This window comes from Triticum aestivum, chromosome 3D (assembly GCF_018294505.1).
Source record: "Triticum aestivum cultivar Chinese Spring chromosome 3D, IWGSC CS RefSeq v2.1, whole genome shotgun sequence".
Lineage (NCBI taxonomy): Eukaryota > Viridiplantae > Streptophyta > Magnoliopsida > Poales > Poaceae > Triticum > Triticum aestivum.
Window position 1 is genome coordinate 29,182,896 of NC_057802.1, and position 23,112 is coordinate 29,206,007.

Below are 23,112 nucleotides of genomic sequence, written 5' to 3' on the forward strand. Positions count from 1 at the left end.
GTTTAAGAACTTTTAAAAAATTATCCACTTAATTAATGAATAGGCATACATTTTCCCAAAACTACCCACTTTCATTGCAATTTATGAACATGAGTTCTTTTTTTAATTCTTATCCCTATGTTCCTCCATGTTCCTTATATAAACATATATGTCGTCTTAGTATCTTTCTTATGACATCACTAACCATGGGTTAGTGAAACACAAGCTATTTTGACATTTAGGATTCCCAAACGAACACTAAGATTACAGGTATAGTTTGAATTTTCAATAGAGCTAAAGTGTGTAAAATGGATGCAATTTTACTCATGAAAAACTCAACATCAAACATGATGTATGTTGTGTTATTTGAACAACGAGGTTCACTTTTCGTACACGCAATTTTTGATCTAATGGTTTAATTACATGCCAAGCAGGGAATTGCACAATATAAATGTTTTTCCGGTCACAATAAAAAAGATCAGCAAAAAAGATATGAGTCACCGTTTCCTCACCAAAAGCCTTGAGAAAGTAGAATAAATTTTTTATGTTCAAAAAATGTTGAAACAATATAAACTTTTTGAACGCTTGAAACAATATACCCATACATATGGGTGTATACTACATATTCATTTTTATGGACTAGAGAAACTGTAATTTGATAGTGAATAGTGCATGTGCTAGAAATGTAGTATGATGCTTTCGTGCAGCTCACATAAAAACGCATTTCGTCATGAAACTAAAATATGCATTATACATCCATATTTACATGTGTGTTGTTTCAGAATTCTTTGAAACTACAAAAATCTGATTTTTCAAAATTCAGGCTCCATGTTGCCCAGGAGCCACAAGCAATTTGTGGCAAAAGCTGCATTACAAAAAAGCTTGTGCTTTCATCAATCATGCACAAAACACAGCTCTGCTCAACCAGCCTGCCACGGGTTGGTACCCAAAAATTCTCTTACAACGATCGCTATCAGTACGCAGGCAACAAAACATATCGGGTGCAACTCGGGCCGGTCATCCAGAAACCGCACAAGCTGCAGCAGGGGATGATGCTTCTGCTCCTGCTCCTGCTCCTGCTCCTTGCTCCTCCTCCTGTTCTCCTTCTTCTTTCTCCTCCTCATCTTCTTCTTCTCCTTCCGCCGGTTCGCTCGAGGGTCGGGGTCGGGATCGGATACGTATTGCGGCAATTCTCCAAATACATCAGCATTGTCCATCGGATTGCCCATGTCTCCTCCTCCTCCTCCATCTTCTTCACAGTAGCCATAGCGGGCTTCGCCATAGTAGGACTGGCCGCACCAAGTTCCGATGCCATTTCCTAATTCCAACAAGAGCTCAGTTAAAACGGATGCCGACGGCCGGGAAGGGAAGATCAAATGGTTCAGATGTATTCGCGAAAGCACTATATATGCTAGTAAAACAGGCTACCTTGGTCACTCCCCTCTTCATCAGAAAAGACTTGCCCTCCTTCTTCTCCATAGAAGGGCAAGGCATACCCCTCAAGGGACTCGGCGCACCAATAATCTGAGAACCGATCTCCTGATTCCCACAGGAGCTGAATTAGGACTAATCTTGCTGGACCAACAGCCCGGGAGAGAAGATCGAATGATCCGGTGCGGCCAATCAATTTGCAAAAACACTATGCTAGTAAAACAAGTTTACCTTGGTAGTCACTATCTTCTTCATCAGAGAAGTTTTGATTACTAGTGCTAATATTTGTGTCGGCAGTATTATCAGCAGCTGTTTCAGCCTCCATGCTTGCACCTGATCAACCACAAAACGAAACACAAATTCATTGGACTGCTTGTAGTTTATCGCCGGGTAATAAGTCAATCACGTGTGGAGAAATTATGTACCTAGTGCCATGATGATGTCGCCGTCGAGGTACTTGGGGAAGGCGCATGGGCAGTACATCGTGACGGTGTAGCCCATCTCGGTAGAAACCGGGACCAACGCCTCCATCACCGCGCGTCTCATGTCGACGGCGACGACCCAGGCCGTGCCGTCGCCAGTTCCACCACCACCCCTGGCCAACATGTAAAGAAGGTCGTCGTCGTGCACGCCCAGCGTAGGGATGAGGAACTCCAGGTTCCTCAGCTCCGGCTCCTGGGTCTCCTCGTCCAGCAGCTCCGGCAGCAGAGCGGAGTAGCTCTGGTCGACTGAGACGTCATCGACGTCAACGGTGCATGGCCTGCGCCAGTCGTCCCAACATACCCTCCTGCACCACGTGGTGGCTCTCCAGCTTTTGCCGGTGGTCCTGCAGTCGGGGTCGGCGAAGTCGATCTCGACGAACTTGATCAGGTCGCCGGAGCAGACGACGTCGCAGAAGTACTCCGGGGTGTAGTAAGGGTTGTTGTACTCGTCGGTGATGCGTGCCCTCGAGGCCGGGAACGGGATGAATTTGACGATGGGTCGCTTGTTGAACAGGTTGCGGGCAAGGAGGATGCCGCACACGAGGTCGACCCAGCCCACCGAGCTCCTTCCCACGGCGACCTGCTTGCAGCTCGAGTACCCGTGGCGATCGAACAGAGCCTGGTCGGACTCAGACAGGTGGAGCGGCGCCGCCTTGCGTCGCGTCCACGCCTTCTTCTCCGACGAGAAGATGTACACGTAGCACTGCCGGGTCCGGCCGTGGGACTCGTCCCGCTCGTGGTGGGGCAACGCCACGGCGTAGCGCCCGCCGTCGCCGCAGGGCAGGAGACCGAGCTGCTGGGCCTTGCCCTCGAAGTCCTGCACCGGGGGCTGGCCGCCGATGTCATCGACCTCGGGGTCCGGGCACGGGACCAGGTGCAGCGACGGCTTCTTATCCCCGTTCCCGGCGGCGGAGTAGACGAAGAGGTGGGGGGACCTCCACTCGGGGAAGTTGAGGGTGACGCGGAGGAGCACGAGGGGCCCCTCGGCGCAGAGGACGACGGGCGGGGTGTCCTCGTAGAAGTCGGAGGCGTCGAGGCCGGGGCAATGGACGGTGAGGTGGGAGAGGCCCGGCGGGTCGGCCGGCCAGAAGGACACCGCCACGGGCTGGCCCTCCGGCGTGTGGCACTCGGCGGTGGACGCGTTCCGGCGGTCCGACAGCCGCGCCGTCCTGTCGAGCAACGCCCAGTCGGGTGAGGGGGCGGCGTCGCCGGGTACGTCTGGTGGTGGGCCGATCAGGTCGGAGGTGCGCAACGGGACGGTGGAGAGCGACGCCATGGTGGTTCTGGAGATTGTTCGATGAGGTTGGCGTGGCGGGCCAGGGTATCTCTAGAAGCAGTTGGTAGTCTCCGTTTCAGGTTTATTTTCGTCTCATCTTATCCGTTTTTTTAATACCTATTTTGGTACCTCCTCCCACCTCATACTTAGCCACCACGGACCGAAAAAACCTCGTGCTGAGGCCCTAACCCGCACCAATGCACGTATGACAAAAAAAGATCTACGATGGTTAACCAACGAAAAAAGACCTACGAAAACTAACCAGCGACAAGAAAACCTAAACCTATCGCCCGCACGTACGATCGACGACTCCTGCCCTCGAGTGAGGTCTCCCTTCGCCGCCGCCGCTCCACCCAGAGCCGCCCTCTTCCCCGCTGGCGCCGCCCTCTTCCCTCCCACCCCGAGCTGCCGTCTTCCCCGCCCACGCCGCTCTCTTCCCCGCCGGCGCTGCCCTCCACTCACCTTCTGTTCTTCAAGCGGGGACGCCCCAGATCGAGTCGAGCAAGTCAGCGGGGCAGCGGCCAGATCCGCCACGGCCACATCTCGTCGAGATGGGCTGTGCCGGGAGAGGTAGATCGAGGCGCGGGCGACGTGTGCGTCTTGTCTCTTGGGACGCCGCTCCGACCCGATCCGGCGAGGAGGCAGCCTCCGTGTGCGGCAATGAGGGCGGCGGCCGGCTGTGCGAAAGGTCGATCTGATTGTGCCTCGTCACACCCCTTCCCTGGTAAAGACCCAAGCTCCTCGCATCTCCGCTCCACTGGATGCACTTTCTTGGCTTAGGCTTTCAGTTTTTTCAGGGCTGCACTTTCTTTGCCTGTTAAGCAATTGATATACATAGTGGAGCAAGAATTAACACCATGGAAGGGGAGAAATACAGTACAGGCACTACGTATTTTAAATTTTGCATGTGGGCTCAGGCGTGGCAGCGTCAGCGGCCTCCGACGCTCCTCGGCTCAGCCGCCGCCGACCTACCATGCCCAAAATCCTCGCGAGCAGTGTCACTCCTTCCCCTCACCGTGGTACCTTCCTCTTCCGTGTTACTTTTTTTCTTCTGAACATGCAGTTGTTTTGGTCCATCATTGTTCTCATAAAAGTACATTCTTAAGGATGAGCAAACTTCTGTGATGTTGTGACGCGAAGTGCCTGATGCCTTGATGTCTTACTTTAAATTCGTTTTACATGCATGAGCAGGACTTCACACTAGGATGGGAGCAACCTGCATCTTTCGAATGTACTGAACTAATAAATAACTACGTACTTTTGAACTGAATATCCTCCGGCAATTGGCGTCAGCATTGACTATGCCACTGTCAAATGCATGTTTGTTTAATCATAATGATTTCTTCATCCCTTTAGTTAGAAGAATCAAAAGGAGTTAATAAGCTTCTAAGCTCTTTAGTCTGCATTTTTCTTTGTAGTTCCTTTTTTTACTCAGATTGTGCAACGTCAATGGTCTCTACCCTGAAGAGTCAAGATTACATTGTTACTGACTTGCAAGGCTCTATTATGTTTCGAGGTGAAGAAGTATTTACCTCTTGAGTTGTTGATCATTTTCTTTGGCTTGACTCTATATGCAACCCTTTCGTACCATTTACCTGCATTAACTTGAGCAATAATATCTGTACCATTTACTTTACTGTTAATTACAGAAGAAGATAAAACCAATGAGTTAACTAAGCAAGATTTGCAGGTGCAATGGATTGATTGATTGATGAATCAATCACAGCTGCTAGAAGAAGAAAGAATCAGGCGTGCATCATGGATGATGGATCTTGGAGTGCGGGGTGAGAACAAAGGTGATTTATTGGAGTGATATAAGCAAACTCAGGCACGTTTCCTTTCCTCACATTTTGAAGATCCAAGCAGAATGGATCTATTATTAGTAGCATCGTCACCTTCAAATCCAATGTTTTTTTAGGCCACTCCTGTGTTTGTCTCTTTCAAACTAATCTGGTTTAAACAGTAGATCATTACTATTTTACCTACTTGATTCTTAATGCTTGTATTTCTTAAATTTTCCTAGGAGAATGGGAATTACATCTAGAGCTACAGTTTGTGATTTAAGGATCTGCTAGGCATGTCATGGCAAGTAATTTTACTTGGCAATTGCCATGCTCCAGCATAAATCATGTTCTGTTGCAGCACCTGACATTTAGGTACCTTGATTCATGGATGTACGATAGGCCTGAAGCTTGAGCAGTTCATATTCGACATATCCATTTAATCCCTGTCCATGACACTTTTTGAGGTTCGACTTTCAAAAATCTGCCCTAATATAGCATCTTCTGCTCCCTCTTCTTTTCCTGTCTTTTGTGAGCTTTAAAACCTTGAGATACTCATCGGTGCATATCTGAAAATTTAGGTGCTACACGAAGAGGAATTTGCGCCAGTGAAGAACGCGAATGGCACAACCTATGACACCTGATGCTACTCCAACTGCATAGCGGATGGGTAATTTCTCACCATTTCCTGTACCCAGAAACTTGTAGAATTAAATTACAAGTCAGGCCTTTCAACATAGAACTTTTATGATCATCTTTCTCATGATCCCTTTCCCTCATAAGCTTCGAGGTTTCTCCTCTCAGCTCCTATGCCGGAGAAAGCCTTGAGACGATTTTTCATGGACGAGGATTCCACATTCCCGGTGAGATTTCGCTATAGGCGCATCATGTCATGGCAGCAGCAACATCAAATGGGAGATGCAATGTTGCAAGGCCGAAACCTTGGGGTACATTGGGTTTCGACTTACATGTTACAGGATATGCGTAGACGTAAGTTTGACTTTCAGATAATACATGCCAAACACTTTTAAAGTTGTGTCGTGCATGACAGTGGAAACATCTGTGTATTGCACAGGATCCTACAGAGCAGATGGGCACATGTATGTGTGGAGACTCTGAAAAGATGAACACATGTATGTGTCCGGTTATTCTGAAGCTATTTAATATATTAGTTGTGTCAAGAGGTCAAGTCCAGGCCCCTCATGTCAAGTCTATAAGTTTCACTCGAAAGAATAAAATGCTCTCAAGGGTCGTACTGAAAAAAGAACTACATTAGCAAGTTGATTCAATAATCCATCCTCTGTTTTGCACCTCGTTTGTTAGTTATTTAGTTATGGCCAGGGTGGGAGTATTGATCACTAAAAACTTGACAAAGTTTTGGGTGAAGGAACAAATTGGCAGTAATCAGTGCGATCCTACCGGTAGTGGTTTGCGAGTATACATGGATATGAAATCAAATCTCATGATTCCATCTCGTCCCGGTCCCGGGCGGACGGGGTGTCAGGGTGAGTAGTTTGTTTGTTCGACCCTCATTCTGTGGTGCCCATGAAATATGCAACACATGTACCATGAAGGGGGTTATTTAGTGTGACAACTCATACTTGTTGTCCTAAGGGCTGCTTTATAAAAGCTTTGTACCAAATTTACTGAATTAGAAATAACAGTTGATAGAGCTGGTATGTTAATCTCATAGCCCTGACCTTGAACATTTTCTTCTTTCGTCCTATAGATGCACACTTACCTTCCTGCAACTGTATGTACATCCTCTGTAAGGAAATATAGGAGCATTTAGAATACTAAAGTAGTGATCTAAATGCTCTAATATTTCTTATTAACTAGCCAATTGCTTTCATTTAATTATCATTATTCTGGAACATGTTGCTCACGTGATATTAAACATTTTAATTAGAATAAGCTATCCAAGAAGGTTTTATTAGGAAAATTTAGTTTATGTGACTTTTTTTTATTTGAACAAGCTACGCATCTCCATTTTTTCATTTTTAGTTGTTTATTTGTATAGTTGAAACATTAGTTTGATGTGAGTTTCAGCTACCTGCTTGTTATTGAAACTGCAAGAACTCGCTAGCTTTTGTCAAAAGAAATGGAATGTGATGGAAGTAAAAGAAGATAAGGTGTTTTTGTTGATCCTTGTGTCTGATTTTAGGGTGTGTGCGTGTGCCTAATCACTGTAAATAGTAAATACTCTACATCTATGACAGCGAAATCCTTGTGAATATGGACAGATGGAGATGTATGAACAGGCAGTTCTTGCAGTTACTTATTCAGTGGACATATGGTGTAATTATTGTCAGTTTGCGATTTCAACATACAATGACCCAGATGTCATCAGAACATAGCAATTGAATACCGAGACTATTCTGATGAAGTTTTTTTAATATATTTTTGTAGTGTCTTGACTTTTGTTAACTACCGGCTGTATGTGTATAGGAATACATACATGGCAAGAAGGGATTTTACAATACCTAGGACCTGGACAGGAATGCTTGATGAAATGCTTCATAATATTTTAGCACTGTTTTTCGGCAGTCCTTGTGGTAGGAAAGTTATCCATTCTTCGAAAACTCATCTACTACTACTCACCTTGTAGAATTTTTTATTCTGCTGCATATTTGGTTTTATCATAAAATGAATGGATTATTCTGAAATACAGTGTAACCCCTCCCCCCTCTCAACGATTATTATTTTAGCATTTATTTATTATTATTCTTTTGCCTCTTGCTATTGCTTGCTAAAGGCACATGCATACACAAATCTTTCCTCGTGCCATTGTTTCTTCTGCAAGCACCTAGCAGTGTAATTTCATGAATCAAAGTAAGATTCTGCTATTTGGCCCAAAGAATTATCTGATGATACCTTTTCCCCTTTCCTTGCTATAGCTACTGGATGTTTATTCTTTTTGAGACAAGAACACTTACTTTTGGCCTACTTATACTATCATGTCGATTCCTAATTTAGGAGTGAATATGGGCTGTGGACTGCTTTTCTTGCATTTGCGGTGTGTTTGTTCTTACCCTTTCCAGGTAGAGTAACATGAAAGATCAATAAGTCCTGCTTAAAAGTTTGATGCACTGTTTGAGCAGTGATTTTGTTTTTTATGGTGAGAGTTCCTCGGATGTTATTTTTCGCTCAAATTTTGCAAGAAGCTCAAGCATTTGATAATTATTTTTGTCTCGAAATTTCAGATTTTTTGGATTTTGTTTTATCATGTTTTTTCAGTGTTTTTCGAAATTCGGTGTACTACACTTGAGAGTTGTCACACCTTTCTATATATCTCATGGTTTTGTGGCTTATGCCTTGGAAGCTTTTTGCCAATGCACAAGTGCAAAGTCCTTTCATTTTCCTCCTGTATCCTCAGTTGCGTACTATAACATTTGACTATGTGTCGTGTTGGTCTCAATGGGCTGGCACAGTACTACAGACTATGGCTAAAGGCTATGTTTACAAACATAAAATAATGATTCAAAGAATAGGAGCAGACGGTGCTACGATATTTACCTCAAGGTGATGAATCAATGAACCGAGGGACTTATTATTCGGTGAGGCCAGCGGGGTATTCCATTTCCTGCATTTCCTCTTTAGTATGCTGACTCCAATCTCCAGAGTCCTCGATGATTTTTTCTTAGTCCATTTAAATGGGTAATTATTTTTACCAGTTGGTACACGTTTTTCTTTCAATATGCACTCTCACAATAATATATTTTTTCTGTTCTTCAAATTGATTTGTTGATGGTACAAGGGAATCATTGAAAAAATGTCTTCTCATCAAGGATTGGATTGTGTTCTCATTATAGAACATAATTTATTATGTGAGGCATTTGCCATTGCAACATCTTGTCTAGGGTATATTTTTTTCCATTAAACTGAACTGCCTCGCAAAAAAAATGTATGTAATACCCTCTTCTCCATAAATAAATGACATCTGCTTGGGCAGTAGGTCATGCTTGGCAGAATCGCCTCCTCCCGGTCTTCAACACTCCTGCAGGAATTGAGCGCCAGTGTGGTCGGGACACATAGAACACCAACAAGGGAAAAAAACGCACCACTCCGTAAGTTATTTTGGGTCATGCGTTGCTAAATTTGAAAGCGCGGACCTGCATGTGTATATAACTATATATACTTGTCCTCGTGGAAATCCAAGTTGCTATTCTTCATAGCATTAAGCACTACAGGAATATTGATAGAGGGATTCTATAAATTTATTTATGACTTTATGATTATGTTTTTACTATAGTTTATGTTTCAATTTGTACCTTGCAAACTGGCAAGTAAAATATCACTTATTTAAGAAACAGAGTGCTGTTAAAATGTGGCAGATTACCTTTTAAATGTTTTACAAGATTCAGCGATATATGAGCATCCTTCCATGTCTACTTGTCTAGGGTATATTTTTTCCATTAAACTGAACTGCCTCGCAAAAAAATTGTATGTAATACCCTCTTCTCCATAAATAAATGACATCTGCTTGGGCAGTAGGTCATGCTTGGCAGAATCGCCTCCTCCCGGTCTTCAGCACTCCTGCAGGAATTGAGCGCCAGTGTGGTCGGGACACATAGAACACCAACAAGCGACAAAAACGCACCACTCCGTAAGTTATTTTGGCTCATGCTTCGCTAAATTTGAAAGCGCAGACCTGCATGTGTATATAACTATATATACTTGTCCTCGTGGAAATCCAAGTTGCTATTCTTCATAGCATTAAACACAATAAATTTTACAGGAATATTGATCCTTTTATACAGAATATGCAGCCAGAGTTTGGGCAATGATCAAAACGTGGCTTGGTTTACATGATGTTCATCCTACGGACTGGGGAGGCATGGTTTCCGTCAAGGAGTGGTGGCGCAGCAACACTTAAGGGAGGTCGCAATCTCGAAGGCCGCTTGTTTCCCTTATTCCTATCTCTTGGGAAATCTGGAATGAGCGAAATGCTCGGGTGTTCCGCAACAATGCGACTCCGGTCGTTGTGCTTGTGACACATCAAAGCGGAGGCATCATCGGGGTGCCTTGCCGGACGAAATATTTGTGTAATATAATGCCGCGAGAGTGATTCTTAAAATCTTCGTCTTATTCAATGAAAATGACAAGCCTTTGGACTTGTTTCAACATAATATGGACCCGAATGGAGTGAAATGTTTAATATGTGCATACCATTTCTGGATTGAGAGATCTATTTACTGATGGCTGGTTTTTAAAGATGTCTTATAAAGTTGTGAAATTCTACGAGAAAAGGCTTATGAGTGGAATTAATGAGGACGGTGCTTGTGAAGTTTCCTCCATAGCTCTTTTGCAATCAATCATTCGTCTGTTATTATGGGTAAATGGTCGTCCAAATCCAAAATACACAACAGATTATAGGTTGAATATATCTGTGTCTTACAATCTATTTCTTTCATATTTTCAGTTGTTCCATTGTATGCATGCACATTGGAAGGCAGAAAGTAATGTTGGCTGGTCGCCAGAGAAGTAAAAAGGCCAACATCTTGAGCTGTATGGAGCATGGTTGTTTTCTTGAAGTTTCTGATGGATTGTATACCATTGACTGAGAGGAATCGTTCATTCATGAGAATGGGACAAGAGCATTGCTAGATGGAATTCGGCTGAGTGTAAGTACACATGAGAGGTGTGTTTTCATTGATAGAGGAAGGGTGAGAGCATGACACTTGTACAGGAAAAAGAAAGAAATGGGAACCAAAATTTAAAAGTAAAGAGAAGAATGCTATGATCTCATGATAAGATGTCGGTCACCAGCGAGCACCCACATGAGCAAACCTATAATAGGTCCTAAGACACATAATATGTGATTAAGGGGCATAATTGGATTATGAGTTTGGACCAGAGATACTTCCTAAAGTTTATGCATTGTAGCCCAGGCAACAAGTATGAGTTGTCACACCTTTCTATATATCTCATGGTTTTGTGGCTTATGCCTTCCTAAAGTATATGCACCAGAACAGGAATCACCGGCGACAAAGAGAAACGTAGATTGGAAGGATCTAACTTGTGGACACACGACCACTCATGAATGAATACCTTTTCAACGTGGACCCATCAAAGACAAACGACAATTGAATCCCACGAGATCCATTGAAGACAAACCTCCACATGCCATCCGACGATGTTAGAAGCACCGCCAGAACAGGGGCTCCGGGAATATATTTTTTCTACAGCTTGTTGAATTAATTTGATGGATTTTCTCATTTCACCAACATACTAAATAGCGAGCTAACGAATCCCCTTCTTTTTGCCATCGGACTTTCCAATCACATTGGTTGTAAGAATCATAAGGATCTACTTTATGAAGATTCCATTGTATTCCAGAAGCTCGTAACATCGGTCCCAATAAGCCCCAATTTACTGCTTCTTCTCCGCTAATAAAACCTAGAGGTACTCGTAATTGTATGCTTAGAAAAAGAAATATCTGCGTCAATACAACAACGTATTAGTCCTGCTGGCCCCCGGGCCTGCTTCAAGCTATAGCAGATGGGACTAACCTATTTTTTAAAGAAGATATTCTGCCATTCCGAGGAGATATTTCTTTGTTTAGCATTGGACCCTCAACAACAGTCACATCAGTAGGCGGAGAGAACCTTATTCCATTTTCAGAGAGCTGCCTCGTCCTTGCCTCTCTGAGTAGGATACAAACCCTAATAAAACTAAAAAACATGAAAAAACGAAGCCCTCCCATTGGCACGAGCGGGGATCCACCGCGCCTCCATGGCCCTAAGGCCACAGAGGACGCCGCAGACCGGTGGCGGCTCCTATGGGAGGCATAAGAAACCCGAGCTCCGGTGGCGGCTACGTTTAGGAGGTGGCCAGGTTGTGTGCGTATTTCGGCGTACGAGAATGACGGGAATATCTTAAGCACATCAAATAGATCTTAGTTTGTAACATATTCTTAGTTGAATCATTATCTATACGTATACATAATTTAAATACATTTTTTAATCAAAATATATTGCAGGTGAAGTGGATTTCAATTGCTTTTCAATGGTTGCGGGCTATGTTTTCCTATACATGCACAAAATTACATGCATTATATTTATATATGTAAGTAGGAAAATTTGAAAGGCCCGTGGCAACGCACGGGCGTTCTACTAGTATGGGTAAGGTTTGGGAGTTCGAATCAGATTGCTCTACGAATTTGATAAAAATCAGATGTCAGATTTTAAGGATCGGGGCGAATGTCTTATGGACCGTTGATTTCAAAACACGAATCTTAAAGCTACGAGATTAGCCAAGTCAACTTTTTCTTTTCGTTCGGAACACCTCGTGTTTGGTATGAGGGACATATTAGGATGATTGAGGGTATTCCAACCAGCTCGCTAGGGATAGCCTTTTTTTTCTGTTTGGTTCGATTGGTGGTGTTGTCTCATGTTTTGTTTGATTCAAAGGATGAATAAATGGTTGAGAATAGCCATCAGAGTGTTTGGTTTAGTGATAAATGAAGATAGGGTTGTGGTAACCTTTTTGACTTGAAGTGGTGAGATTACCCTCTTAATTTGCACTTTTTCAATAAAAGAAAGAAAATATGATATGTACATCAGAAAAAAATTGACAACAGATCAAAACAAAACCGTACTACAAACTTTGAACTTCATCACATATAAATAGTTTAACATTCCATATATAATAGGACAACCCCCACACGGGGGGGGGGGGGGGGGTGCGCGACTGCAGCTTGGGGGAATGAATGTCAGCCAGTTGCATGTCTAGCGCTAAACCTTCAACTGCATGTGTCACAACCAGTCTGCAACTGTAAGGGGTACGTGACTACAACTGTGAATTTGTTTCCTATTTTTTTTTCTAATTCTTTTTATCTTTAGTTTCCTTTTCCCCTATTTCTTTTATCTGTTTCTATTTTTATTTTACTTTTCCTATTTACCATTTTTATTTCTTCTATTGTTTATCCGGTTAATTTGTTCCTTTTCCCTTTACAATCATAATCATGTTTTTCTTTTTTGGTTCATAAAAATATATTTTCTTGCGTGTATATATTAAAAAATATGTTTAAGTTTTTTCCAAAATACATAGTGAACATTTTTCCAATATGTGGTGAACATTTTTTCAATACTCGATAAACCATTTTTAGAAGTATTCATGCCATTTTTAATAATATTCACGCATTTTAGAAAATGTTTATATATTCAAAAAATATTCATATATTTTTAAAAAGTGTTCATGTAATTTATAAATATTCATGCATTCTAAAAAACAATTAATGTAATTTTATAAAAAAATACACACTTCTTTACAACAAGTTCATGTAATTAAAATGGTGACACATTATATGCCTCTATGTGTTCATGTAATTTCAGAATCTGACATTAGAATCAGTATCAGAATCTCAAACTTAAACTTCAAACATCTAGGTAGAAATCTCATGGCGCGCAGATCAGAATCAGTATTTTGGATGTGTATATCTAGGCCATGCAAAACTAAACGGAATTGATAAAAATTTGACGTTAGATTTTAAGGATTTGTTGTCGGACATCTAAACATGAATCTTATAGCTAGGAGATTGTCCAAGTCAGCGTTTCCTTTTTGTTCGGAACACCCTAGGATATGTTTGGTATGAGGGACATGCTAGAGTGGTTGAGGGTATCCCAACCAAGCTGGCTAGAGATAGCCCTTTTTCTTTGTTTGATTGGACGTGTGAGGTTATCCCATATTTTGTTTGGTTCAAAGGATGAAACATGGTTGAGCCATCGGAGTGTTTGGTTCGAGTGATGAATAAGGATGACAGTTGCGATAACCTTTTTGACTTGAGGTGGTGAGATTACCCTCATAATTTGCACTTTGTCAATGGAAGGAAGGCAAATATGGTATGTACCATCACAATTTCAAAAAATATAACTATTTCACCAGCACCAAAACAAAACCATAGTACAAACTTTGAACATCATCACATAAAATAGTTCAACATTCTATATATAATACGACAACCCCCACACCTGAAAGGGGGACAACGCGACTATAACTTGGGGAACGAAGGTCGGCCAGTTGCATGTCTACCGCTAAACCTTCAACTGCATGTGTCACAACCAATCTGCAACTGTATGGGGATATAATGCCACTTCAACTGAAATTTGTTTCGTATATTTTCTTTGTTTTATAATTCTTTTTATCTTCAGTTTTCTTTTCCCATTTTCTTTTATCCCTTTCCATTTTTATTTTCCTTTTCCTATTTTATCATTTTCATTTATTCTACTCTCTCCGTTCCGAAATATAAGCCTTTTTTGAGATTCTAATATACTCCCTCCGTCCCATAATGTAAGACGCTTTTTTGACATGACACTAGTGTCAAAAAGCCACTACTAGGGAAAACCCTAGTAGTAGCGTGGGTTTTGAGGCTAACAGCAGCGCTGGCAGCCGCGGTACTAATAAGGTGCTATAGCTAACTGTTAGTAGTAGCGCGGTCTGTACCCGCGCTACTACTATTGACTATACCAGCATCGCTTTTTCAGAACACGCTACTATTAGTTAGCCGTAGCGCTTTCCTAGCCCCGCGCTACTGCTATGTGTTTCATCATCATCCCCCCCCCCCCCCCCGCTTCCTACCTAGTTTCAGTTTCAATAAACTGCAATTTCCAGATACTAGGTACTACTAGATATCAATTTCATAAAGCATTATAGGTATTAGGTAGTACTACCTCCGTTCCAAATTACTCGTCGTGGTTTTGGTTCAAATTTGAACTAAAACCACGACGGGTAATTTGGAACGGAGGGAGTACTAGATAACAATTTCATATATAGTCAACATGCATCCTCAAGCAGTACAAGGTGATATCGACGACGATCATCATATGTAGTTCTAGATGATATCGACGACGATCATCATATGTATTTCTACATGATATGGACGACTATCATCATATGTAGTTCTAGATGATATAGCCACACACACATATGTAGTTCTAGATGATATCGACGACGATCATCATCCCGAAGCCTGGGCGGTGGGTGTTTCTGATAGTAATTAGGATGGCCTGTCCAACACGAAGATTCTTGCCAACGAGGAATCTCTTCCACCCAACCGAGTTTAAGTGTGTGTGACCGCCTGTGTCCATGCGGTAAGTACAGGTGGTGGCGGAGCCCCTTGCGGTACAGTGGCGGAGCTAGCTTTTGATGACAGGGTGGTCCGCCCCAACAAAAATTTGATAACTAATATGGCATGTGAACGTTCTAACTAATTATCAATAGGACAAAGAAATATATCAATATGGTCTTACGAACACACTAAAATTCACAATTCAATCTCAATTTTGCATAAAGAAGCGTACATAGTAAATAGTACATGGCTGCCATGAAGGTATCAAATAGAAACACTGACCATAGTACATACCTTGAGAAGTTCAAAAAGACTATGTTTCTGGCCTACGCTTTTGCATTGCCATAAAGGTATCAATTATGTCATCTTCATTCACTTCGGAGAAAGCATCCCTCTCAATGTGTGTAACTAGGCAATCATCCAAAAGACTATCACCCATCTTATTTCTCAACTTGCTCTTGACTATAGTCATGGCAGAAAATGCTCTCTCAACATTTGCCGTTGCCACCGATAGAATCAATACCAATTTTAAAAGCAAGTACACCAAATGATGAACTATGTGTCTCCCTCTTTGAACAAGATTAACCGAGAGATCAACAAGATTTCCAAGGCCTTGGAAGTTCTCATCATTTCTCATGCCATCAATATAGTTATCAAGTTGTAGTTCAAGGTGTATCAAGTCGGCACTTGAAAAGTCTTTGGGATAAAAATCAGCAAGTCTTCGTACCTAGTGTGCATCAAAAGAAACAAATGAGTTGAAGAGATTCAATAGAAATTTTGAAAGCAATACAAATTTTAGAAGCAAGTTTGCATACCTTTTGTGCATCAAAAGCAGCAAATGAGTTGGCGGGATTCAAAGCAGACATACAAGATAGCAATTCCATATTGATCTCATCAAACCGATTTTCAAGCTCTTGACTAACTTGATCAATGACTCCAAGAAAAACTTCTCTTCTAAAGTGATCATCATTTGTTTGGGGTCGAGCAAACTGTGTTGATCTTCCATAAGGCACATAATTATCTTCCATTATAGGAACTTGAATGCCATGCTTGTTACAAAATAGTGTGACCTTTTGCAGAAATGCCTCCCACCCATTAGACCTAAATTCTTGTATTCTACCTTTTGCAGTTCTAACTAGTGCCATTGCAGTAAGAATATCTTGGTCTCTTCTTTGCAAACAATCAGACAAATCACTTGTGTATCCAAGAATGACAAGCATCAAGTGTGCATTGAAAATAAAGTCAAATGACTCAAACACTCCAACAATAGTATGAATTTTGGGCCAATCACTTCTTTGTGAAGCATCTTGTCCAAGAGTTATGATCACACCACGGATTGTCGGATACATAGCAATAATGTTGAGAACAGTTTTGTAATGAGAGCCCCACCGAGTATCACCGGGCCTAGGCAACCCCATCTCTTGATTCAAACCACTCCCAGTTTGTAACTCACCACATTCAAGTAGTTTCATGATATTGTGAAGTCTAGCATCTCGAAGCATGTCATGACGCTTACAAGACACTCCAACAACATTCAGTAATAAAGACACTCGGTCAAAAAACCACACACAATCATCATTTCCCTTGGCAACAGCAACAAGAACTAGCTGGAGTTGATGTGCAAAACAATGAATATAATAGGCAGAAGGTGACTCTTTCATGATCAATGTTTTCAGTCATTTAATTTCCCCTCTCATATTACTAGCCCCATCATATCCTTGCCCACGAATTTGAGTTATAGTCAAACCATGATCAGTAAGTAAAATTGCAATTGCTTCCTTAAGTGACAATGAAGTAGTGTCACTTACATGAACAACTCCAAGAAAGTGCTCACACGACCTTCCTACTTTATCAACAAAATGCAAGCACAAAGCTAGTTGTTCTTTATGTGATACATCACTAGACTCATTAGCTAGAATAGCATAGTGCTCATCACCAAGTTGATTAATAATTTGCTTTCTAGTAAGTACTGCACAACATTGAATAAGCTGATGTTGTATCTGATGAGAAGTCAATTTGCAGTTACCTGGTGCATTCTTCAAAATATACTTATTCGCCTCCTCACTATTTGTTGCAAGCCACTTCAATAGCTCAAGGAAGTTTCCTCTATTGCTAGACTGTTCACTTTCATCATGCCCACGAAATGCCAATCCTTGATGAAGAAGAAACTGCAAGCATCTAAGTGAATACTTCAACCTCATCTTGTAAAGGCGTAGATCCTCACTATTTACCTTCACATAAAGATCATCAATTGCTGCACGAGGATTCACAAATAACTATATCTCTCTTGAGCTGCATTGTGCACACTTGTTACGCAACCAACATGCTTAAGAAGAGCATCCTCTCTATTCCAATTACTCCAACCACCATCAGTAAATGCATTAGTATCCTTACCACTAGTTTTTTTCTCTTTGAACAAGTAACATACAAAGCAAAATACAGATTCCTTCTTGATACTATATTCAAGCCAACTATGATTATGAAGCCACAAAGGATTGAATGAACATTCTCTACTCCCAATTGTTCTTTTTTAAAAGTTGTGTGCATAAGGTTTGAATGGCTTTTTAAGGATATATGCTCTTCGAACTGCATCTTGATCATTGACAGGATAACTTGCAATGGGTAGCCTTTCCCCAGGATCATGTTTAAGATGACTAAAATCATAAACCGGTGGCGACGGCGGTGACGCATCTTCAGTTTGCTCTATGGTCACATTCGACATAGACAATATTGGTTCTTCACTTTGCTCTTCAATCACAATCGGCTTACACACAACTTCGGTGGTTTGCTCTTCAGCCACATCTGACATATTCTCCGCCTTCTTCTTCCCTATTTTCATAGCTTCTCTTTGGAAAAGAGAAACAATGTCTCCAATCCTCTTCATTTTTCAAGAAATCTGCAAGAAAACTACTTTCTATCAATAAAGCTAATTGGGTATTTTCTATTTTGGTTTGTGTTCATGTAGTGGATAGCATAGGGAAAAAAGCAAACCATAAGTCCCTAAATCAGAAATTTGGGAATATTGGTACCTTATAAATTGGAGTGAGGCCACGAGGGTAGGGGCGCCGGCAATCGCCGGACAGCCGGCCGACGGCAGCAGCGCAGCCGCATGCACGCAGGGCAGGGGGCGAGGGCCGAGTGGCGCAGCCACGCGCTGCGGCAGGGGCACAAAGCCGCACGGGGCGAGGGCCGGTCGGGCGGGCGGGAGGACCGGAGGAGAGGCGGAGTTTCCAGGCGGCGGCGGCTGGCAGGGTCGCAGGGGTGCGACTGGCAGTGAGCCAGTGAGGAACAGCGAGGCGGCTGCCTGGGGGCCGCGGGGTCAAGCAGTCAAGCACTGGGCATGGGCGTGCGTCGGTGACTAGGGGTCTAGGGCGTCGGGACAACGAGTAACCTGGACTGGGCGCCTGCGTTCGTGTTTATTTGGCCATTTTTTCTGGCCCACTATTATGTATAGGTATATAGACTGTGTCAAAATCCCAGGGTGGGCAGCGGCCCACCCTGGTCACCCTGTACGTCCGCCATTGTTGGGGTAAGGCGTAGTCCAGCTGAGCCTTCTTCATCAGGCTTGATACCACAACTCACAGATAGGTTCTTTGGCAATTTCTGAATAAGAAAAACATATCAATTAATAAATAACCTCGCACATATTCTTGCAAATATATTTCTATTAAGTATAGATTTCTACACTATCAAAAGACACAGTACTACGCATTTGTACTAATTAAGCATGAATTTTACTAATAAGTATATATGGATTATCTACACTATTAATAGTTCCTTGGATTCTACACTAATAAGCATGTGATCAGACTCTACACTAAAGCATATCATCGACTAGATTCCACAAAGCATATCATTGGACTCTATACTAAGCATATCATCGGACAATTTGCATTTGTAAGTATAACAATAAATCATATATATATCATCAAATTACTACAGTCAGTATAACATACCATTTCATGCCGATCGATCATGGTACTTGTCAGGCGGGTCACGAATGGCACCCCGACAAAGTCATCACGTGGCGGAATTATATCCCATAGGTTGCACACCTCCTCCTCGCTCAGCCTCATTCTTTGAGCTACGATGGCTTCATGAAGTGGGTTCTCATCATCTTCATCGAGTGGGTCCTCATTATCTTCATCATATTCATCATCTTCATCATCTTCATCATCTTCCACCAGGTTAATATAAATATAAATGACAGCCAGTTTAGGTCTTTCTGCTCTGAAGGAGAAGCTGATCAACTCACCACCAGTAAGACGCATGTGGGAGAGGAAACGGGCCCATCCATCTCCTCCAATCTGCGACATATTGCGTCCTTTCTCGACCTCCATAGTGTACGGCCCCCCAGGAGCCTCAAATGTCACAGTGTCTCCTGTCAGCTTGTTGAATTTCAACCTCACATTGCATGGGACGATCTGTGTAAAAAAAGCAAAATGACACAATGCAGTAATGCCAACACTAAAAATAAAATAGTCGTTACATTTCATCTAATTTCTTACCGCCGCATGACGAAAACTCGGCTGGAAGTAGATGCCGAACAGCTTGCAGTTGCAAGGCTGCTGGCGCACCTTCACTTGCACAGTCGACATGGTGGTGGTGGTGGCGCCATTTTCCTAAAGCAATATGAGCAAAGGATTAATGATCCACTTCACAGGAAAGAAAAACAGTAGCATGTGATATTTTTGGTTCTTCCGCAAGAAGCAATTTGATGGACAATTATAATCCTAAGATCTAGTAACATATTAGATGACAAGGTACCACCTACCAAAGCATTTCGGTGGCACCTATTGCCAAAAAAACTTTTCACAAATATCTACCAAATCAGGGTACCACCTACCAAGACATTTCATCTAATTTGGCCCCTATTGCCTAAGATAATTGATTAAAAAAACAAGTGGCAAATTTAACTAAATTGGCACCTACATTTTGCCAAAAAATAACTTATTATAGAAAAACAAAAGCATCTAGCTATCCATGTACATAAAAAATAACAATAAAATGGTGCATACTAAATCAATTAGCCTACTAAATCAACTAAATCAAAATGTTCTAAATCAACTAGCCTACTAAATCAACTAAATCATATCAACAAAATCAAAATGTTGCATATGAACTAGCCTACTAAATCGAAATGTAGCAGGGAGGAGGGGTTGTGGATGGAGGAGGGAGGAGGGAGAAGGAGGGGCGACTCGAGGAGGGAGAAGAGAGTAGGACGGAGGAGGAAGGCGGAGCGAGGAGGGGCCGGCCGGCGGCGAGTGGAGGGAGGACGGAGGAGGAAGGCAGAGCAAGGAGGGGCCGGCCAGCGGCAAGTGGAGGGAGGACGGAGGAGAAGGCTGGTACCGAGTCCAGCGAGGAGGAGGAGGTGGCGGCGGCGTAGAGGGGGGAGGGGCGACTGGGGAGGACCGGCGCGGGGGGTTGAGGGGGAGATCGAGTAAGTGTGAGTGTGAGTGGATCAGACAGAGGAGAGTGGGGGTGGGAGATGGAATGGCTTAGCAGTGGCGCGCTATAGAGAAAGATGCTACTGCTAAACGACCTAGCAGTAGCGCATTTCACAAAGAACGCGCTACTGCTATGTGTCAGCATGTAAAAATAGACATCAAAAATACATTGATCATCAATGATCTTTTTGTGTACAATCTGATTTGTCAATATGAGTCCTCACTGGTTTAGGAACCGGTGAAGACTCATATTGCGGCCACAAATTCTACACATAGAGTTCAATGAAGAACAAGTGCTTGTGAAAGTTTGAGAAGTAACATATTTAAGGTGGTAGAAACTCTCTTCACGGAGTGAGGTGGGACTAAATTTTTGTAGTAAACTTAGCAGTAGCGGTTATTGTGGAAATGCGCTACTGCTATGATCCGTAGCAGTAGCGCTCTTCGTATTAACGTGCTGCTGCTAGAACTAACCTCGCGGTGGCGTCGTGGCAATTATAGCAGTAGCGCGTCTTAGAGCAGGCGCGCTACTGCTACATCTATTTCAGCAGCGAGTTTTGTGTGCGCGCGCTACTGCTACGTAGCAGCAGCGCCTTATTTTAAAGCGCGCTGCTGGTAAGATTCTGTGTATAGGCTTTTTCCTAGTAGTGAGCGTCTTATATTATGGGACGGAGGGAGTAGACTATATACGGAGCAAAATGAATGAACCTACACTCTAAAGTATGTCTATATACTCCGTATATAGTCCGTATTGAAATCTCTAAAAGGCTTATATTTAGAAGTGAAGGGTTATCTGGTTAATCATATAATATATTGTCTTGTGTGTGTATTATAAAAAAAATACATGTTTTAAGTTTTTTCCAAAATACATAGTGAACATTTCTCCAGTATACAGTGAACTTGTTTCGATTTCTCGATGAACAATTTTTAGAAGTGTTCATGCAATTTTTTATAAATATTCACACATTTTAGAAAGTGTTTATGTATTTAAAAACATTCATATATTTTTTTAAAGTGTTCATGCAATTTATAAATATTCACGCATTGTTAAAAACTATTCATGTAATTAAAATGGTGTACACATTGCCTCCCTCTGTGTGTATGTTAATGAAAATGGTGTACACTCCAATACATAGGGGAGCAAGTTCATATACTAGCTCACGAGCAAGGAATTGCAAGCACAGGGCACACAACAACATGACTCAGACCGGGAGACAAGGCAAAAGCCAACAACACGTCAAGATAGTCGAAGAAGGAGGAAAATAGGTTCGCAATAGCTGCAGTCGATTGAATTTTTGCAGTTGGGTCAGTCGATTTCAGTCGAAGGGAGAAATAGCGAGAGGGGAGGAAGGAACTCGCCAGAGGGGAGGAAGAAGCTCGTTCGGCAGGCTACCCCGGTGTCTATCTTAGGGTTCAGGATGGGCGGTGGTGGACGGCGGTGGTAGGGGCGGTGCTGCGGCGGTGGTGTGGGGAGTCGCCGAAGAAGAAACTCGGTGCGGCGGGGCCTAGAGGGATGGCCGGGGAGGTGGGAGACCGGCGGTGGTGGTGGTTCTAGGGAGGGCGGGGCTGCAAGGCGGTGCGGGAGCGCCGCCGGCCGTGGGCGGCGGGGGCCGGTGGTCCGTGGTGGCGGCTGGAGAGAGATTGGGTGAGGAAGAAGAGATAGAGGTAGAAGATGATGCCTGGATGTTGGATCTTGATCTGACAGCTGGAATGAAATTGACTGACAACTTCAAAATTTCAGTCGACTGATCAGAAGCCACTCCTAAATAGGTTAAAGCACATAGGGTGACGCGAGTCGAATGAGAGAGACTTAATCAAGTCTGGGTCCTAGTCAGATCCCGATTTTTATTATAATAAAAAAATTCTATAAATTTAATGAAATATAGAAAATTTAACTCGTACATATTTATATGCATGAAACAATACATAGACCCCTTAATCAGGACACACTAAAAGTTTGGCCAAATTTTCACCAACATCTATCTATGTAGAGAACCACAATACATTGTGTTCAAAAATAAGAAATGCTACATATTTTCCGTGGCAAACTTAAACTTCTGTCTGACTAAGTGAAACCATCAACTGCAGACTCTGTCAGTCGTTGCTTGGGTCTTCTAGTAGAGGGTATGCTTCTGGCCGGTGAACCGTTTGGCCTCCTTGTCCTCCTCGCCGTCCACCTTCTTCGCCCACTTGGCGCCCCCGGGTGGCACCGAGCGGCGGCCGCCGAAGAACCGAAGCACATGCTCGCTAGCACCCTTCCCCTTGCCCGAAGAACCCGCCTCCGGGAGCAGCTTGACGGACGTGGCCTTGGGGAGCGACGTGCTGGTCATGAGCACCAGGTCGTCCTCCTCCAGCCCGAGCCGCGCCATGGTGAGGGCGGGCACGTACACGAACCCCTCCCCGGCGACGAACTCGAGCACGCCGCAGTGGGAGGCCTCGAGGTCGAGGGTGGCGGCGTTCTGGACCCGGAACATGAGCGGGTACTCCACCAGCGCGGAGTTGATCCGGTCCAGCGCCGACGCCGGCATCACGACCCGGTTGCCGTCGTCCGCGCCAGCCTTGTCGACGGTGCCCACCCGATCCGCGACCGCTGCTGCCGCAGGTACGCCTGCCACGCCTCCTCCTCCTGCCACTGCCTCGGCGATGATCC

At 43.3% G+C, this 23,112-nt stretch overlaps 1 protein-coding gene and 2 long non-coding RNA genes across 13 annotated transcripts; 2 read left to right on the forward strand and 1 right to left on the reverse strand.

Moving 5' to 3' along the window:
- Positions 1-899: 899 nt before the first annotated feature.
- On the reverse strand, positions 900-3,194 carry LOC123073912 (uncharacterized). The gene is made up of 4 exons (XM_044496907.1): positions 1,836-3,194; positions 1,642-1,743; positions 1,408-1,518; positions 900-1,297 (listed from the first exon to the last, which is right to left on the reverse strand). Exons 1-4 carry the CDS (start codon positions 3,166-3,168, stop codon positions 900-902), a joined length of 1,944 nt encoding a protein of 647 aa, XP_044352842.1. The 5' UTR covers positions 3,169-3,194.
- A 209-nt stretch (positions 3,195-3,403) lies between these two features.
- Positions 3,404-5,345, forward strand: LOC123077102 (uncharacterized). Of its 3 annotated transcripts, XR_006436424.1 has the most exons (5): positions 3,410-3,892; positions 3,966-4,187; positions 4,360-4,399; positions 4,587-4,684; positions 4,859-5,345. It is a non-coding gene; the product is annotated as an uncharacterized lncRNA (long non-coding RNA). The 3 variants fall into 3 exon arrangements; XR_006436423.1 differs by having other exon boundaries at positions 3,404-3,892; positions 4,360-4,684; XR_006436422.1 differs by lacking the exon at positions 4,360-4,399 and having other exon boundaries at positions 3,424-3,892.
- On the forward strand, positions 5,346-10,974 carry LOC123077101 (uncharacterized). Of its 9 annotated transcripts, none has more exons than XR_006436420.1 (8): positions 5,346-5,416; positions 5,531-5,619; positions 5,733-6,082; positions 7,398-8,506; positions 8,707-9,016; positions 9,441-9,555; positions 9,710-10,284; positions 10,372-10,974. It is a non-coding gene; the product is annotated as an uncharacterized lncRNA (long non-coding RNA). The 9 variants fall into 9 exon arrangements; XR_006436421.1 differs by having other exon boundaries at positions 5,754-6,082; positions 10,372-10,973; XR_006436414.1 differs by having other exon boundaries at positions 5,531-6,082; positions 8,707-8,810; positions 8,902-9,016; positions 10,372-10,970.
- The last annotated feature ends 12,138 nt before the right edge of the window (positions 10,975-23,112 follow it).